This window comes from Mytilus trossulus, chromosome 9 (assembly GCF_036588685.1).
Source record: "Mytilus trossulus isolate FHL-02 chromosome 9, PNRI_Mtr1.1.1.hap1, whole genome shotgun sequence".
NCBI classification, from domain to species: Eukaryota; Metazoa; Mollusca; class Bivalvia; order Mytilida; family Mytilidae; genus Mytilus; species Mytilus trossulus.
In genome coordinates, this window is record NC_086381.1 from 57,214,868 (window position 1) to 57,231,426 (window position 16,559).

General features: G+C 30.8%; 1 protein-coding gene across 1 annotated transcript; it reads right to left on the reverse strand.

Annotated features, from left to right (window-relative positions):
• Positions 1-599: 599 nt before the first annotated feature.
• Positions 600-3,830, reverse strand: LOC134684038 (keratin-associated protein 4-4-like). The gene is made up of 4 exons (XM_063543331.1): positions 3,673-3,830; positions 2,381-2,456; positions 1,721-1,769; positions 600-953 (listed from the first exon to the last, which is right to left on the reverse strand). The coding sequence occupies exons 2-4, from the start codon at positions 2,430-2,432 to the stop codon at positions 695-697; spliced, it is 360 nt and encodes a 119-aa protein (XP_063399401.1). The 5' UTR covers positions 2,433-2,456; positions 3,673-3,830; the 3' UTR covers positions 600-694.
• Positions 3,831-16,559: the final 12,729 nt, after the last annotated feature.

The following is a 16,559-nucleotide window of genomic DNA, read 5'->3' on the forward strand; positions in this document are numbered from 1 at the left end:
CACATTTTACACAAGAATTACTATTTTAATACTAAGGACTTCTTCAGATAAACATCATATAGATTTTTTATTTTCTATTTCGATCTCAATTTGAAAGTTTTAACCATCACTAACCGAAAAGTTTTCATTTCCAGGAACAATACTTTTCTTCCTCCTTCCCTAGCAATCTTTTTTATTGCATCAGATAATTGAAATCATTACTAACAGTGCATTATTATTTAAAGTTTGCTAATCGAAATTATAATGACAACTGTGAGCATATGCGAATAGAAAATGCATCACCAGCCCTACTTATCAGTATTCAAATGTATAATTTTGATTCATATAAAAGTCAAGCAAATTTGTTGTTTAAAGTAGTCTTATGAGCCGATTAGTATGTTGCCCTTTCTTTTTTTGACAGTGCAATAAATTGGAATGAGAGTAATTTACTGATGTTCAAAACTTGGAAGTCGATAACGATTATACAAATAAAACTAAACAAACAAAAACTGATGGAAACTCCAAAAGGAACCCGAAAATGGTGCGTCAATAACTGTGCACATGTGTACAAAAATGTTTAACCAAATGCCTTAAAACAATAGGTTTTGGTTTTGATCTGCTATTTATTTTTAAACGTTCTCCATGCATGATATTAAAAGCGGAAGTATTTGGTGTTGTCGCATAACGCTTGCTGAATGGTGTACTTGGCACGCAATTATTTTTTTTGGCATCTCTTGTAAGCGCATTTATAACCATTACAACAGTCATTGTTTCCTTTACATGTCCTTCCTCGACATTGCTTGCAGGATCCGTAAATACAGCCCCAATTAGTACAGCATTGACGATTGTTTTTGCATGATCTTTTACAACTTTGAGGCCTGCATCTCCCTTTTACACAGTTAAAGTTGCTACAACATTTTGTATACTGGCAGTTATCTCCATTGCTCCCGCATGGTGCAGCTCGTTTCACAAGGCTATAAAAGACAAGTTTACGAATATGTATTAGATACAACATAATCATTACCGTAAAATTCGTACTTTATTGAGGCCATTGGTATTCGTCACTTGGGATTTGTCGCTATATATTTCATATAAAACTATTTTGGGTCATTTTTTGATCGATTCTTATTAAATTGAAACGAATAGAACATGTAAAAGCAGAATTATCACAATATAAAAAAAAATGTAGTATGATTGCCAATGAAACAACTCTCCCCAAGAGACCGACTGACACAGAAATTAACAACTATCGGTCACCTTACGGCCTTTAACAATGAGCACAGTTCATACCACAGTCAGCTATATAAAGCCGCGAAATGACAAATGAAATCAATTCAATCGGGAAAACTTACGACCTACTTTATGTACAAAAATTGAACGAAAACAAATATGTTACACACCAATAGATGACAACCTGACTTTAGACAGGCACATACATACAGAGTGTTTTATGTGCAATATATCTTGCACATAAAAGGCACCCTTATAGATTTCGAAAAAAAAACAGGTTGATGCAGCATGCAGGGTGGACAGGGTTTAATATAAGTTAAAATATCTTGTGTTTCAATCCACTATAATGTAATTGAGGTTTGAATACAATAACGTTGTAGTTTAAACATATTAATTGAGTGTAAACATCTGTACAAAAACGTTGTAGTTTAAACATATTAATTGAGCTTAAACATATGTTTAAACTACAACGTAACAAAAATGCAGTTCGTAGATTTTAATTCAAACTTACTTGTGGGTCATTTCATTTTCCTCCACCATTTCGTTATTTGCAATGGTCACTGGAAATAAAGTAATTTTCATGTGTCAGTACCGTGACTTGTATTTATTTTACAATAAACAGCTAAGAAATGGTGAAAGAGAACAGACTCCCCACTTTTATGATTTGTTCACTATTCAAATACTTTTATCGGTTACAAAAAATGTATATTACATTTAGTTTATTTTTCTAAATACTCGGGAATAGGTTACCTTAGGAGAATTTGGCAAAACTTTTAGAAAGTTTGGTCCTCAGTGCTCTTTAACTTCGTTCTTCATTTTGGCCTATTAATTTAGTTGTTTTTTTTTCGAGCGTCACTGATGAGTCTTTTGTAGACTAAACGCGCGTTTGACGCATATACAAAATTTCAATCCTGCTTTCTATGATGAGTTTATTAACATCGATGATGAACACTGCACCAATACATATACAAACGTTAGTCCATTTAAACGACCAAATGTACATTGCAACATGTATACTGGAATTTTAGGAATCTATTGCCATAAAGCAATATCTCAATGACAAAATAACATAACTATTTGATACATGTAAAAAAAGACACAAAAAAGTATTGCAGTTATCGAACATACTTTTTAAAACATGTCATCAAATAATATTCTTGTCATATTTTACCTTCAATGAACACTAACAACAAACAGGCGACTAAACAAACCGTAACCTTCATCCTTCTTTTTCTCTATGCAAGACACTACACTACAATAGTAATTTCTTAGATACATACAATCTGTGTTTCATAATCATAGTTTGATTGAAAGAATCATTGGTTTCACTTTTTTCAATGAAAATGACGATTCAAAAGTAGATGTCTGCATTGATAATTTTGTATTATTAATTTGTTAGCCTATATATCTTTTTTTATAAATTATAACTGCCAGAAAATGATCGCAGTAAACCGCTGCCGTGCGGTCAGCTAATATAAAAGTCATTTAAGTTGAATAGTACCAATGATATAAAGTTTAAGTGGTTTTAAGGTCCGCTTTTTGGCTCAGGTAAATAAGATTTTGATGAACCATATAACGTAGTATTTATTGTGATATTTTCTAACAATATAATAGAAATGAGATACAGGTAGTTACGAAAAAATATCGTTTTTTTATTCAGGGTAAAAAAAACCACCTAATTTTGTAATTACATCCTAAACTGAATTGTAAAATACAATACGATAATATTACTGTCAGAAAAATCTTAATGAATGTTAAAAGAAAAGATAGGGTCACTACACATTTTTTTTTATAAAATATAAAATAGCAACATTTCATGTAAATTCCTTCAGAAAATGTTTAATTTTAGAGTGACTTTCCCTTGAAATGTCAGTTATAAACATTCAAAATCGAGCAAAATTAATCAACACATGTGAAAATATTAATTTGTTTAAAAATATTCAGTTTATTTTTCTAAAATTCCCATAATTTGTCTGCATTCCTCATCACATTTTGATCATTTGATTGAAATGTGGACTTCAGGTTGTCTGGGTTTTTTTTGTTGGTTTTTTTTTTTTGCAATCCATGATGGCGAAAGACACCCATACTTCCTTAACAGTATACGGTATATGTAAAGATCTACCATTGACTTAAGGACAAAGTGAGGTACACAATTTATACATATGAAGCATTATTGTTTGATTATTTGTTATTGTTAATTAAGGTAAACACAGAAAGGTTCTTTAAACATATTACTAACTATCTTTTTTCATTATGATCTATTCGTATAATTTTTGTTATTCAAAAACTAAACACGATATACAACTACAATTTGAAAATTCGTGAAAAATTAAAAACAAAAAGAATTACTTTTTGTTTCCAAATTAAATGTGCTATAAGGCAATCTTTTTTTCTTTTTTTTATCTCTGAACACCTATATTATCTTCAAAAATTCTCAGCATATAAAAACTGAAATGTACTTACATGTGCAGAGGCAACAGCTGCTGTAAAAAATATTTAATATTATAAGCTAATGTCCAGCTTTTATACATGAGTTGATGCAAATGACATTGACATCTGTATACACATTGTTGATTGCAGCATGCCTCTATGTGGTTTTACGCCTCGTGATGGTTAATGGTACTATGCACTACTGTCAACATATGTTGCATTTGATTTATTTTTTTAAATGCAACAGTCTTTCTTTTTGTCATCGGTTAATCATCACATGCAATTATACCTATGCAGATTTAGTCAAAATATTATAAATAAAACCAAAATAATTTAAAAGGTCGTGGTACAATATCCTCTCGCCGTTTATCATCTTGTTATGAATAGTTATTGTTGGAAATACATTGTGACCGTTTTCCGCATATTATATAAAAAAAAAATATCAGACTGGTATTAACTGGTTTAGGTTCATAAAGAATTAGAAAAATATACATGATATGATGAATAAAGTGCGATGTTAAAACTGTTAAGTTAACTGTCAAGTTAAGGTAAACCCCCTAACCTAGAAAATAAGATGTAATTAAATACTATATTCTTTACGTAAAGTTTTAACTACACTGAAGTTCACCTTATATTTCTTCTACATTATCAGGATAAAACGGATATCATGATTTAATATTGGGGTATTATTTAATATTATTTTTTCATTGTATTGATGTACATTTTGATAAAACATTGTCTAATCAATATAAAAGTAAAACAAGCATATAAAAAAAAGTTAAATCACAAAAATACTGAACTCAGAGGAAAATCTAATTGGAAAATCCATAATCACATGGCAATATCAAATGACAAAACAAATAAAAAACGAATGGACAAGAACTGTCATATTCCTGACCTGGTACAGGCATTTCAAATGTAGAAAATGGTGGATTAAACCTGGTTTCAAAGCGCTAAACCTCTCACTTTGATGACGGTCTCATCACATTCCGTTATATTTACAATGATGCATGAACTAAACAGACGTAAAAGATAAAATAGTCAAAATATGGGTACAGCAGTCATCATCGTGTAACAATTTTAAAAGGATCAATTTAACAGAACACAAACACATCTATCTACAAACAAATTCATTGATTCGCGTGTCTGACGTCAGAAAATTATATACGTCACATGTATTTGACGTTCAAGGTATATATAAACAATTTTAAAATTTCACATGTGCAATGTTAGCATACGCGTTACAAAAATCAGTTTAACAGGAACTCAGGGTTCTAAATGTATTAAACATTTTTTTCAGCAAATTATATTATACAATTTTGGACTTTTGAAGGGATGATACAATAATGTTTCTACACATGAGATTTATAACAACAATACAAGTATACCGCTGTTTATATAGTCTATAAAAAACATCATAGAGTCTCAATCTGAACAACAATAAAAGACTGTAATCAAGCATCTAAAAAATACATCAGAAAACATTATTATTTATTATGAAATCGCACGACAAGGGTCACTGCCCAAACCTCGATAATTGAATCTCGTGCACACTTTCTATATAAACTGACCGCCAAAATTGGGATGAAACTTTTGTGAAAACACAATAACATAAATTACATACTTCAAAGACATACGCGAACCGTACATACTATATTCAACTGCGATATACTCACTTAAATAAGTTGAAATATTCGATCAAAATCACAAAATAAAAATGGAAAGAAGATTGACTATTGACAAGATGTCATAAACCTACACCAATACATAGATGATGCGTTCAAGGTACATTATACCTCTCGTGTGTTTTCCTGTAGCTAACATATTGTTAGTTGCATTATACAATGACCAAAAAATGAAGTGGAAATTTTTATCCCGATATGCTTGAATATTAGTATTTTTACGCGTTTGGTTTTTGTTTGCAATGTTCACACTATACATGCCTTTTACCGCCATAACAGTAGTATAGTCAACGTGAACATCTTAATCGAATATGAATTACGCGGACGCGTTTAATCCTATTCGATTAAGATGATGAGTCTTATTTGAAAACTAATAGTGCTTACTAAATGTGTTAAAAAGTATTAAATTCACTATCTGCTGAAGTAAATCCTATTCGAAAATGTTTTGAACAAACCGTTAGTTATGTACTTCTACGGTATATTAAATCTATAGGACGATCGATATTCAACTTGTTGTTACCTTATTATAATTTACATACAAAATTAACAGTTGTAACGCATACGACTAAAGATCTTGTTATTTATAGAAATTTGTCAAAGGGTAATACTTAATAAAAAAAAATCATAGTATTTCAAATTATAATCCTGGTACCTTTGATAACCAATAAAATATTTTTTTATTTTATTTATAAAGTTCTTACAAGAGAGCCACTATTTACATTACTGACCAATGTTTTTCTGTGGAAGTATAATTCTAACAAAATATGATTATATCATCAGGCAACGTTATAATCACGGGCGATGAAGTAAGCGTTGTAGTGGTACTTCTTTACCGATGTCAGTTGTTGTAAGAAAAATTTGTTTAAAAAGTCCGTTTGCTGGTTATAGTTATTGCTCTTAGACCGTAATTATTGTTTCAACCAATGGAATGTGTTAACGATATCAAACCGCATGAAATTATCCATTATTCCCCTTTTCTGCGTTGCAATTAAGTCTTTCTTATGAATTGGTATAAATGATAACGTCGTTTTAAAATTTTATCTCCATTAAAACATTCGTAGTTTCCACCTTTAATTTTCTGGCATACCAAATTATAAGTATTATTGATGTTTTTAACCATTTGGAGAGAAAAGTAAAAATATACTGATGTTTAGTAACTTATAACTTAATTGACTTTCGGAAAAAAAATCAAATAAGCTTTTTAAGTTCAAATGTAAGGTAAATTATCTTACGAATTATGAGTACGTTTATCATGTTTATTAAACATTTGAAAACTAAATATGTTTAAAAGTATTAAATTCATTCTCAGCTGAAGTAAATCCCATTCCAAAATATTTCTTTATAATATATATAGGTAACAAAAGTACCAGGATTTTTTACGCCAGAAGCGCGTTTCGTCTACATATAAAGACTCATCAGTGACGCTCAGATCAAAATAGTTAAAAAGCCATAAAAGTACAAAGTTGAAGAGCATTGAGGACCCAAAATTTCAAAAAAGTTGTGCCAAATACGTCTAAGTCATGATAGGAAATCATTTATACAATATTATTAAAATAAGTTCACATCACTTGCTCCTCGATGTTTCTATATGTCGCCGTGTGATTATCACTTATATTGTGCTCGTTTTTTTTTTTAATTTCAAATGTTAAAACTCGTATGTTTATAATTTCTCTGTACCAATCTTCACAATAAGTTGGGCTAGCAGGAATTCTAATAAACAACGACAGTAACGAATATTTACATTATAATCATCTCTTTTGTCGTAAAGTTTTGTCTTCAACCGACCCTCATTGTCAATTTCTAGATGTAAGTCAAGATATGAAGCTGACTGAACTGTATCTGTAGTATCCTTTATCTCCAATTCGATGGGATAGATGCGTTCCACATAGTCACCAAATTTTGAATTGTTTAGTGAAAGAACGTCATCTATATAGCGGAAAGTAGAGTTTAAGGATATTGCTAACTTCTTATCTTTCTTCCTAAGAAGTTCCTGCATGAAGTCAGCCTCATACTAATAAAGATACAAGTCAGCAAGTAGAGGGGCACAGTTTGTTCCCATTGGGATGCCGACAGTCTGTTGAAAAATACGTCCTCCGAACGCAACAAATATGTTGTCAATCAAGAAATCAAGCATCTTGATAATATCGGTTTCAGAGAATTTTTTGTTTGAATCAGAGTGATTCTTTACAAAGTAGGATTTATCCCTCCCTAAGACAAGATACTTTTAAGATAAAATACATCGGTTAAAAACGGAGACAATTCAACAGTAAATACGGATACTTAACAGTTAAAGGCGTATTGCAGTAACTAACATGTACATATGTATTTAATATACGATATTATATTTGTCACCATGATTACTTCCAGTTAAAGGCATTTCATGACTCACGTTAGATAAAAGTTTGGTTATTTTTTAAAGTAAATTCTATAACTCTAATGCCCCTACATATAAATGTACAAGGTAATATGTTTGATGTTTTAATGACCCATGTATTTTGTACAGGTTATAACATGTACGAGGTACTTCTGTACATGTTATAACTTGTATTTTTGCATTATACATGTTATAACATGTACAATATTTTTGTACACGTTATAACCTGTACAAAATCGCAACTTGTACACTACATTGCAAAACCAACAAACCAACACACATGTGTTCCTCTCTTTCAAAATGTACTTGAGACCGAAAAATGCGTAATTTTATCAAATCTTTTTGGAGTTTAAAACGAAAATACAATCCATGTAAACATAACAATCATATCGTTCTTAATGGAACCTATCTACAACTTCACAAACTTCAGGCACAATTGACATCTCTTTCATCACACGTACACGTGCCTAAACATGCCTAATTTGTTCTCCTGTGGAGAGTTTTCTCATTAGCAATCGTACCACATCTGCTTATTTTTATAATTCATAATAAATATTTAAAATTGTTTTTGTTATCAGTTTATTTCTAATACAAGTCCTATGTTTCTAGTAAAAATAGTTTGTTTCAAATCTGTAATAATTGCTAGGACTTGTAAATAATGGATGGGTCCACTATCTAGCCTCTCCTGTGAACACATCTTCTATATGAGCACCTATAGCCAGTGCAGCACTGGTAGCTGGTAAAACATCTTCTATTATAACATGGAGCTCTTTTTACACGACTGAAATAAGAAGTACTTATAATGTATATGTTATGTATAAAAAAGGAACAATCATGTATTATCATACATTTCATGTATTGGTTAGACCGATTTGTATCTGTATATTCGTTAGAAAAACTTAATTTGAATATGGAGTCTTTATATAGCCCAATTTGTAAACAATAGATCTTGATAAGTTTAACTTTACGCGTGTTCATCTGCACGTTTGAAGTGAAAACAACTGTCAGTTAAATTTCTTTAATCTATAATACAGTCAGTGGTCTTTATACTTTCAGATTCTTGATGGACATTTGTCAAACTGTGTTTTTATTTCTAATAAAACTATTAAATTAAACCTACTCACTTAACCGTTGCCAAATATTTATTTTTTTCATTCACATGTGGTTAACTCAACTTACTCATGCCCAAGTTCATTGTCTTCCATCATTTCGTCATTTGCCATGCTGACTACAAGTTAAAACATTGTTTATATTTTCATATCGTGACCAGGTATGCATGTTTTATCAAACACATACAAAAGTCGGAAAGTTGTTTTGATCAGATTACGGGAAACTCATATTATTTTATTCACACAAATATGTGAAATTGAGAATGGAAATGGGGAATGTGTCAAAGAGACAACAACCCGACCGTAGAAAAAAACTACAGCAGAAGGTTACCAACAGGTCTGAAATGTAGCGAGAAATTGCTGCACCCGGAAGTGTCCTTTAGCTGGCCCCTAAACAAATATATACAAGTTCTGTGATAATGAACGCCATACTAATTTCCAAAGTGTACACAAGAAACTAAAATCAAAATAATACATGACTAACAAAGGCCAGAGGCTCCTAACTTGGGACAGGCGCAAAAGTGCGGCGGGGTTAAACATGTTGATAAGATCTCAACCCTCCCCTATACATTGTACCTCTAGCCAATGTAGAAAAGTAAACGCATAACAATACGTACATTTAAAATTCAATTCAAGAGAAGTCCGAGTCTGATGTCAGAAGATGTAACCAAAGAAAATAAACAAAATGACAATAATACATAAATATCAAAAGACTACGTTTTTGAAGAATGACAACATATTTGTTAAAATGTTAGAACAAAATGATTATAAAACGATCCCAATTTAAAGAAACTAACAAAAAAATTAACAGCTACAAACTATCGCAGTCCACAATATAATTTCCATCTGATAAGTAAATAAAGCCGAAACAGTGGGTCCATGTTAAATAGCAGGTCTTCAATTTCATTTCCTTATTCGACTCCTAAATATTTCACAACAAAGAAGAACTGTAAATGTCATTATTCAAATATGTACATAAGTATATATAGATTATAAGACAAAAGGACAACAATGAAAAAAACAACTTTAGACATCTTTTAATCAACGTAGTGTCGTCAACATGAACGTGTTAACTATTAATATTCTAAACAAATTGACAAATCTTATCAAACTACTTATTTCCCTTTAAGTCAGAAATGTCTAAATATCAACTGGATCTTATTTTGTTATATAGTTTAACTCTGACCCCAAAACAGATGCCTTTTAACACATACATTTTATTTCAGTCAGTTGATTTATAGAAAAAGATTCTTTACTTTTTTTACGTCGAAAAAACTATTATTGGTTAAAAATAATAATTTAACGTTCAGGTTAAAAGCAATTCTTATGTTTTCTTACCTCCAACAGACATTATTAACATACAGGCGACAAAACAAACAAAAACCTTCATTCTTCTGAATTATTATTCTGCTAGACACTACAATAAAACATCATATACAAATATATCTAAGTATTTTTTGTAATAATATATCATAAGCATAAAAGTAAATGGTCTTATAACAACTGTAACTAATAGAAGTAAAAACTATGCATGCATTCAGATAAATGTTTAGACATATTGGGCTTTGTGTTCTACAGTGCAACTTTTGTAACGACATGGTGAATAATTTCAATGTTTCCTAAAATTATGTTTGTCTAATTGCAATAAAACTTCGATTTAATTTGTTTTGTCAAATGGAACATATTTGGTTCAAGAGAGTTCGTACTGTCATCAGATTGAATGAAACTTACAAATACATATATCTACCACACGATCTTTATCAGAATAAAATGAATACAAGCGGATTCAAAAGTCGATTGCATTTTAGTGTATGTTAACATAAGACAGATGTATTGTACAGTCGTTAACCAATATAACATATACAAGTTGCCGCGAGATCAATTAACCTGAATACGAATTGTTTACAGTAGCAGCATAATGACATATGGGCTTTTATTACTATCAATGAAACGTGTCACATATTTGAAAACAACTTTTACTTAAACATAAAATACTAACGATTTTGAAACTAATGCTGACATCATCACATGTGTAAAATGTGTATCACATATTACTTGAAGTTATTCTTCATGCAAATATAAATGAAATATTGTTCCGTAGCAGAATTTGCTTTAATTGTAAAATCTTCTGTTTGTTTAAAAAATGAATTATTGAATTTTATTCTTAATATACAAAATTTACATTTAATACTTAATTGTATATAACTGAAAATGTACTTACATAGGAAAATGCAATAGTTCTCGTATGAAAGTTTGATAAATAAATCGCTGTTGTGTTGCAGCTTTTATACAACACTGTGACGCCATTGACACCTCACATCTTCTCAAAACATATTGTTTATCCTGCTTTGCGGTTGTATGTCCTTTCACAATAATTAACTACACGAATCAAATTTTTTTTAACCAATTGAAAATATAGACATTGAATTGTTTTTTACTATTTGTTTACGAAATATAGTTAAAATAATAAATAAAAACATCCTTTCGTAACATGTAGAGATACTGCTAAAAAATATTAAATTAATGAGGAGATCAGAAATACAAGCACTTTACAACATTAGGTTTGTAATAATTTGTCAAAAGGACGCATGATAATGGTACTGTTTAAATATTTACATGAAGGGAACCAACAACAAAAAACCTGTATGGAAATATAGGTTAACTTGAGGACAGAATGTCGAACTGCATCAATATTTTATAAACAAACTGTGGTATCAATGTAGGCATATGTCCACCAACATTGATTATAATCTTATGCAGATCCCAAGCGCCAGCGCACTTCAGCCAGCAGTTAACTGTATATTAAGTCCCTTTCCAAAAAGAAAATTTTAAAGTAAAGCGATGCATAACTCGTACAAATACAAATCCAGTATTTGAAGGTATAGCTAATCATTATCTAGTAATTTTAATAATGAGAAATTCGCTTGCTGTGAACTGAAGTGTAATCCACAATTTTCTATATAAGAACATGTTTGAACCAAGTCAGGAATCCGACAACTGTTTATCATTCGTTTGATGTGTTTGAGATTTTGATTTTGCTATTTTATAATTTCCCTCAGCATTCGGTATTTTTTTAGTATTATGCTTTTAACATAAAGCATACATCATTGTACACTGGTTCTTTATGAATTAATGGCCCTGCTTATATGAATAGTAATGAACATTCGTATAAATGCTCTATTTATTATAACATGTCACTGCATCTAGCTTCTCATCTTTTTAAACTGTAAACAGCAATAATGTTCAGCAAAGTAAGATCTATAAATAAGTTTACTTGACCGAAATGGTCAGTTGGCCCCTTTAGGAGTTATTGCCCTTTATAGTCAATTTTTAACATTTTTTGGTAAATCTTAGTTATCTTTAAAAAAGATCTTCTCCTCTGATACTACGTGGCCAAATTAAACTAAACTTAGCCACATTCATCATTTGGGTATCTACTTTTACAAATGTGTGGTGTGACCCGGTCAACTAACCATGATGGCCGCCACAGTTAAAAATAGAACATAGGGGTAAAATTCAGTTTTTGGCTTATAACTCAAAAACCAAAGCATTTAAAGCAAATCTGACATGAAGTATATTGTTTATTAAGTAAAAATATATCTGCCCTGAAATTTTCAGATGAATCAGACAACCTGTTGTTGGGTTGCTGTCCCTGAACTGGTAATTTTAAGGAAATTTTGCTGTTTTCGGTTATTATCTTGAATATTATTATTGATAGAGACAAACTTCAAAATACAATAAATGTTGGCAAAGTAAGATCTATAAATAAGTCAACATGACCGAAATTGTCAGTTGACCCCTTTAAGAGTTATTGCCTTTTATAGTCAAGTTTTAACCATTTTTTCGTAAATCTTAGTAATCTTTTACAAAAATCTTCTCTGAAACTACTGGGCCAAGTTAATTATAGATAGAGATAATTGTAAGCAGCTAGAATGTTCAGTAAAGTAAGATGAACAAACACATCACCATCACCAAAACACAACTTTGTCATGAATCCATCTACGTTCTTTGTTTAATATTCACAAAAACCAAGGTGAGCGACACAGGCTCTTAAGAGCCTCTAGTTGTTTGTTCTTTTTTTTAAAATAAGTACTAGGTAGCTTCAAATTCCCTTACGCTGCTTGACAATATAGTTCAGATGTAAGCGAGTATTTATCAATTAGAAAATAATCATTACAACTGGAACCGTCACAGATAATATTTTTATTCGTATGTCATTTTATTCCTCTGCAATATACTCACTTAAATAAGTTGAAATATTCGATTAAAATCATTAAAAAAAACGGAAAGAAGTTTGACAATTGACCTGATAGTTTAAACATATTTACTTATAGTGGATTGGAAAACAAGTTTTGCAACTTATATTAATCCCTTTCCACTTTGATGTCATAAACCTACACCAATGAATCAATACGCTCAAGGTACAGTATACCTCTCATGTTTTTCCTGTGACGAACATAACATTTTATTGCGATATTTTAATTGCATTATACAATGACAAAAAAAAATGAAGTGGAAATTTATATCCCGATGTGCTTTAATATTAGTATGTTTACCCGTTTGGTTTTTTTTGCAATGTGCACACTGTGCATGTCTGTTACCGTCATAACAGTAATATAGTCAACGTGAACATCTTAATTGAATATGAATACGCGGACGCGTTTAATCGTATTCGATTAAGATTTCTTATTTGAAAACTAATAGTGCTTACTAAATGTATTAAACAGTATTAAATTCACTCTCAGCTGAAGTAAATCCCATTCGGAAAAAAATATACAAAATTAACAGTTGTTACGCGTGCGACTCAAGATCTTGATAACTATATAAATTTGTCAAAGGGTTATACTTTATAAAAATAAATCATATGATTTTAACTTCATACCTTTATCATCTATTGACACTTCGGTCTGCTTAAGATTTTTCTTTATGATATATGTATGTAACAAAAGTACCAGGATTTTTTTACGCCAGACGCGCGTTGCGTCTTAATATAAAAACCCATCGGTGAAGCTCAGATCAAAATAGTCAAAAAGTCAAAAAATTACAAAAAGTTGAAGAGTAGTGAGGACCCAAAATTTCAAAAAAGGTGTGCCAAATACGTATAAGTCATGATAGGAAATCATTTATACAATATTATTAAAATAAGTTCACCATCCCTTGCTCCTCAATTGTCTATATGTCACTGTTTGAATATCACTTATATTGTTCTCGTTAACTTTTTTCAATTTCAAATGTTAAAGCTCGTATGCAGATAATTTCTTTGTACCAATCTTCACAATAAGCTGGGCTAGCAAGAACTCTTCTAAACACCGACAGTAACGAATATTTACATTATGATACAAACTGTAAAATAGTGGTATTAAATTTAATTTCGTCAATATAGCTAAAATGCAATGCGAATATGCCATATTCAAATAAACGAAATCAAGTTGAAATGTATGAAGGTGACAAAATTATTAAACATAAAACGCACGTTTTTCATTAATTCGTTTATTTATAGATGACATTATTTAAATAGATTTTGTCATGATGTTTACGATATAAAAGAACAAAACATGTGTTAGATATGAAATCATTTACAATTGAAGTATACTTTGGATTCATTATTATTCGTTGGATACCCATTTGTGTAGGAACAGAAGAAACATGAATAATTATGTTCAAGAATAACCAATTTTCTATTGTCTCATACGTAGTTATTACCAAAACCACAAAATCAAATATCTACGAAAATGCAAGTTTACCTCAATCCACGAAACTTACATTCATTGAAAATGGATGAATCCTCAGTAGTTGAAATAACAATAACTAATTGTCTTTGCACAAGGTCAACTAGACACAATTGATATTATTACACTAGTTTTGTTTCATCAATTGCTCTTTTTTTATAGTTAGAGAAAAAAATATACGGATTCCACAACTGCAACAAGTGTGTTTTACGATATTTCATAATTATCAAAGGCACCAGGCTTATCATTTAATACACCAGACGCACGTTTCGACTACACATGCTGCATACGACTCATCAGTGACGCTCATATCAAAATAATGAGAAACCCAAACAAATATAAAGTTGAAGTGCATCGAGGACCCAAGATTTCCAATAGTTGCGCCCTTTACGGCACACTTTAATTTTAAATATCTTTTGTTAACGTATTTGTGTAGTGTCCCTCTGTAATGAATTGTAACAAAATAATTGTTACTATGTTGTTTTAGTCTTGACCTTGTCATTATTTTTGCGCTGTTTAATAACATAGAATATGCTAAAAAAAGTATAGTTACAAGTTGCTAACAAACAAGGTTACAAAGACGGACATGTGTATTTTTTTACTAGTAAATGTCAAAACTGGGTATATGTTGGCATGCATAAGATCATTGACCCGTAGAAGCATTTTACATCAGAGCACATACTTTGTCCGTTTAAATGGTTTTACATTACTTATGTTTGGGGCCCTTTATATCATGCTGCTTGTTGTACGCCAGCGCTCCGTGTTGAAGGCCTTACCTTGACCTATAATAGTTTACTTTTATAAATTGTTATTTGGATGGAGAGTTGTCTCATTGGCACTCATACCAAATCTCTCTATATCTATTCATTAAATTCATTGCATATGATGCTATACCGTGAATGCAAGCTGGATAATAGTATTTTTAATAAGAATTATTTCATACACAGATACTTTGTTAAGTGGTCATCTCAACCCATCCTCTTGGTACGATCATTTTAATGTGCTTCGTTGAAGACCCATTGCTGGCCAGGAACTGTTTTCCACATGGTTGTCAGTTTGTTTTAGATTTATGAGTTTGAGTGTTCCTTTGGTATCTTTCTTCTCTCTTTTAATACACTTAGTCTATCTTTTTCTTTTCTTTATCAATATATCAGAAGCATATATTACGCTGTTCGAAAATAGCAAAACTAGAAAACCATATTATATTTGAATGGTACAACGACACACCAATATGACATAATATAGTTATCGACCATAGGAAATTCACCAGTTCTGAAAGAAGGATTCGGCTAACCAACTATTGAAAGCCAGACGATGAAATAGTATAAACCGATACTGGACTAACAAAAATGTATTGCACTAGCAGGAATGTACATCTGCATTAACTATCAAATGGTATGTCACAATACTCCCAGTTAAGGGAATCGCATGAGGCAAACAGTTTGCTCATATTATTGAAGTTAATTATTTCAAACCTATAATGACTCTGCCTTCACGTTTTAAGTTTTTAATATTCCACTTACATTGCAATGCCAACAAACCAACAAACCGTGTTTTCTTTCTTTCTTGTCGAACTGATCTCGAAACCAAACACACGTATCTTTTTCAATTGTTTTTTTGGAGAATCAAAAAAGAACAACATAAATGAAACAATCACAATGTTTGTATATCAACTGTTTTCTTGACGGCATTTAACAATTGTTTACGACTGACTCTACATGAACCTCAGGTATAGGTAATCTAAAATCAATTTGGTGATATAGGTCACTGTTATGAAGGGTTCTCAAGACTGAACATGCGTAATTAAATGTAACGCATTACTAAAAAAAAAGAAATAAAACAGCAACAATCAAAGCGTTATAATGTCAGTGCTTTTAAGGGAAGGTATATATTTTTTTACAATTTAAAATTCCTTAAACAATGTTGTCTTACGATATTTGTTTTGCTATTATAAGGCCATATTGATCAGATAGATCCTCAAGTTTTTGGGGATTTATAAATAGTAAGCTTGTATTGGTTTGGTTTT

Bases quoted from the DNA above. Each gene is read 5' to 3' on its own strand.
- LOC134684038 (XM_063543331.1), bottom strand. From the start codon at position 2,432: ATGAAGGTTACGGTTTGTTTAGTCGCCTGTTTGTTGTTAGTGTTCATT. The intron at 1,770-2,380 runs GTAAAATATGAC...CTTTATTTCCAG, and splicing joins GTTGTTAGTGTTCATTGAAG to TGACCATTGCAAATAACGAA. The intron at 954-1,720 runs GTAAGTTTGAAT...TGTCTTTTATAG, and splicing joins GAAAATGAAATGACCCACAA to CCTTGTGAAACGAGCTGCAC.